Source organism: Maylandia zebra, linkage group LG12 (assembly GCF_041146795.1).
Source record: "Maylandia zebra isolate NMK-2024a linkage group LG12, Mzebra_GT3a, whole genome shotgun sequence".
In the NCBI taxonomy this organism is placed as follows: Eukaryota; Metazoa; Chordata; class Actinopteri; order Cichliformes; family Cichlidae; genus Maylandia; species Maylandia zebra.
Genome location: NC_135178.1, coordinates 33,533,942 through 33,536,911, shown reverse-complemented (window position 1 = coordinate 33,536,911; position 2,970 = coordinate 33,533,942). Strand labels below are relative to the sequence as shown.

The following is a 2,970-nucleotide window of genomic DNA, read 5'->3' as shown; positions in this document are numbered from 1 at the left end:
GAAAACTTTAGTTAAAACTGCAGATAAAAATTCTGAGAACAAGCTGACTTGTGATAGTTGAACTTCTGAAACAACTCAGATTTCTCCTCCTTTGTCTCATTTTTATTTTCTATTTAGCTTCTCTTCTCATTTTTTAAAATGGAGATGTCAAGATTTTCTACATTTTTCACTTTGGTGTCGTTCTAAGGAGAAGAAACTGAAAACTATCTGAATGACACACACAGCGCCCTCTGACGGACACAAGTGTTATGTGCGTGTTTCAGTTTAACACGTGATCGTGATTCATGAAAATGAAAGTAAATTCCGACACTTTTGAACTGAGCTGAGACGCCATTACAGGGAGTCAGATCTCTGCTGAAAAACACACGTTTGGAGGATTTTAATCAGAAAGTTCAAGAGACACTAATTTGGTGAGTTAAAAATACTTAAAGATCAAATGGCTGAGAAAGTCAGACTTTTTGAAAACTATCTGAGCTGCCATGTGTGTTCAGAGACTTTCAGAGATCCTGTGTCTCTGAGCTGCAGCCACAGCTTCTGTTCAAGCTGCCTGCAGAAATTCTGGGAACAAACTAAAAACAAACACTGTCCCATTTGTAAAAGAAAATCTTCAAAGGATGAACCATCCATGAACTTTGCTCTCAAAGAACTTGCTGACTCCTTTGCTAAGAGACACAGTGAGAGCTCACCTGAGACAGAAAACGAGAAGGAGGAAGAGAAGGAGGAGGTGGTGTGTGATAAACATCCAGACGTCCCTTACTGGTACTGTGAGGATGAAGACAGAGCTGTGTGTCCTGTGTGTGAGTTTTCTCTCCACCAGAGTCACAAAGTGGTTCCTGTAGAAGAAGCAGTCAGTGACCTGAAGGAGCAGCTGAAATCTGACTTAAAGTCTCTGCAGGACAAGAGGAACAAATACAAACAAGTGGAGAAAACACACAATGAAGTGATTCAACACTCCAAGAAGCAGCTGTTGTCCACAGAGAGGCAGATCAGAGCAGAGTTCAACAAGCTCCAGCAGTTCCTGAAAGAGGAAGAGGAGTCCAGACTGGCAGCTCTGAGGGAGGAAGAGGAGCAGAAGGGGAGGACTATCAGCAGAGAGATGAAGATGATTGAGGAGCAGATCTCCTCTCTGTCAGACAGCATCTGTGCTGTTGAAGAAGAGCTGCAGAAACACAGCGTGCCATTCCTCAGCAGTTATAAAGACACTCAGAGCAGAGCCAGAGCCCAGAGCTCAGTGTCAGATCCACAGCTGGTCTCAGGAGCACTGATAGATGTGGCCAAACACCTGGGCAACCTGTCCTTCAGAGTGTGGGAGAAGATGAAGGAGAAGGTCCACTTCAGTCCTGTCATTCTGGACCCAAACACTGCAAACCGCTGTCTCTATCTGTCTGATGATCTGACCAGTGTGAGGAATGGAGACACAAAGCAGCAGCTTCCTGATAATCCAGAGAGAAACACTGAGTATGCCACTGTTTTTGGCTCTGAGGGCTTCAGCTCAGGGAAACACAGCTGGGAGGTGGAGGTGGGAGACCATCCTGACTGGAATATAGGTTTATGTAAAGAGTCAGTTGAGAGGAAAGGAGAGCTTTTTGTTTCACCAAAATATGGAGTCTGGTGTTTACTGCACCGCAGTGGAAAATACACTAATGGTGATGGTCAGACTGTGACAGTGAAGAAGAGTCTCCAGAGGATCAGAGTCCAGCTGGACTATGACAGGGGGGAGGTGTCCTTCTATGACCCTGAAGACATGACTCACATCTGCACTTACAGAGACACTTTCACTGAGAAACTCTTCCCATATTTCAGTGTTGGAAATGCAGGAGACGCCAAAACCTCTGATATCAAAATCTGTCAGACTGAGATTTGATTGTAAAGTGATTCTTTATTTTAACTGTTTTTTCAGTACAGCAACAGGGTTAATTTTAGGGAAATTATTAATCAAACTAACTTCATTATGAGTTTATTTTATTTTATTTTATTTATTAAATGGAACTATCAGCAATTCAATGAAACCAAAGGAACTTTTTCATGTGAAAATCTGACCCACTCGAGTTTCTGTAAGAAATTTTTGCTTTTAATATTCTTCTTTCTTTTAAATTAATATTTTCACAATATTTCTCATGTTGTTTATGTAAATATTTTATTAATTTTAAAATCTAAATGATGATGATTTCTTTGCTTTTCAAAGTTGTTGAGTGTGAACAGTAAACTGTGACACTTCTTAAAAGAAGGATTAATGATTAAACTTGTGTCACATCAGCGAGAGTGAACTTTACAACTAAAGATCTTAATTTTCCTGAATATCAGCATCTTGTTTTCAGTTAAATAACATTTTATAGTAACATGTCTACTTTACAGTTTTCCAAATTCAAAGAAATGACTTCTAAGTTCTGAAACTGTCTCATCAGCAGGTTAAAAATGTTTAAACAGATAAAATTACAATATGTTTACTTCAGCAGCATCTTCATTTCAGCCGTTTCAGTTGATTATTGAAAATCACAAAATGTCTCTGTGAAGTGAAATCAATCAAATTCATTGATTCTGTTGTTGTTGTGTTTGACTGTAAATCAGCTTTCAGACACATTCAGTCATTGGTTCAGATTTATTTAACATGAAACTTCACTTTGATTGTTGTGTAAACATTTACTGACTCCTTAGAATAAATGATCATTTACTTCTGTTGGTTTGTAAATACAAACATTCACATGTAACCTCAGCTCTCTTAAACTGCATATCAGAGAAGACTTGTGCAGTTTGCTTTGATGGAGTCACTGATTCTCACTTTGGTCTGATCCTCACAGAAATCAAATGCAAATGTTGATAACGTTTACATTCTCACACCTGTATGTTTATAAACTCTAACATATGTTGTTTAAGAGTAAAAATAAAATTCAGACGTATCCTACAGAAATATTTACACAGAGCAGAAAATAGTTTGTATGAACAAAACTGCAGAGATGTGAGCTGAAGGTC

General features: G+C 38.9%; 1 protein-coding gene across 1 annotated transcript; it reads left to right on the top strand.

The window, feature by feature from the left end:
• The first annotated feature begins 329 nt into the window (after positions 1–329).
• On the top strand, positions 330–2,536 carry LOC143421379 (nuclear factor 7, brain-like). The gene has a single exon (XM_076890487.1). It carries the CDS (start codon positions 437–439, stop codon positions 1,862–1,864), a length of 1,428 nt encoding a protein of 475 aa, XP_076746602.1. The 5' UTR covers positions 330–436; the 3' UTR covers positions 1,865–2,536.
• The last annotated feature ends 434 nt before the right edge of the window (positions 2,537–2,970 follow it).

Excerpts from the sequence above, each read along its gene's own strand:
- LOC143421379 (XM_076890487.1), top strand. The coding sequence starts at position 437 with ATGGCTGAGAAAGTCAGACTTTTTGAAAACTATCTGAGCTGCCATGTG.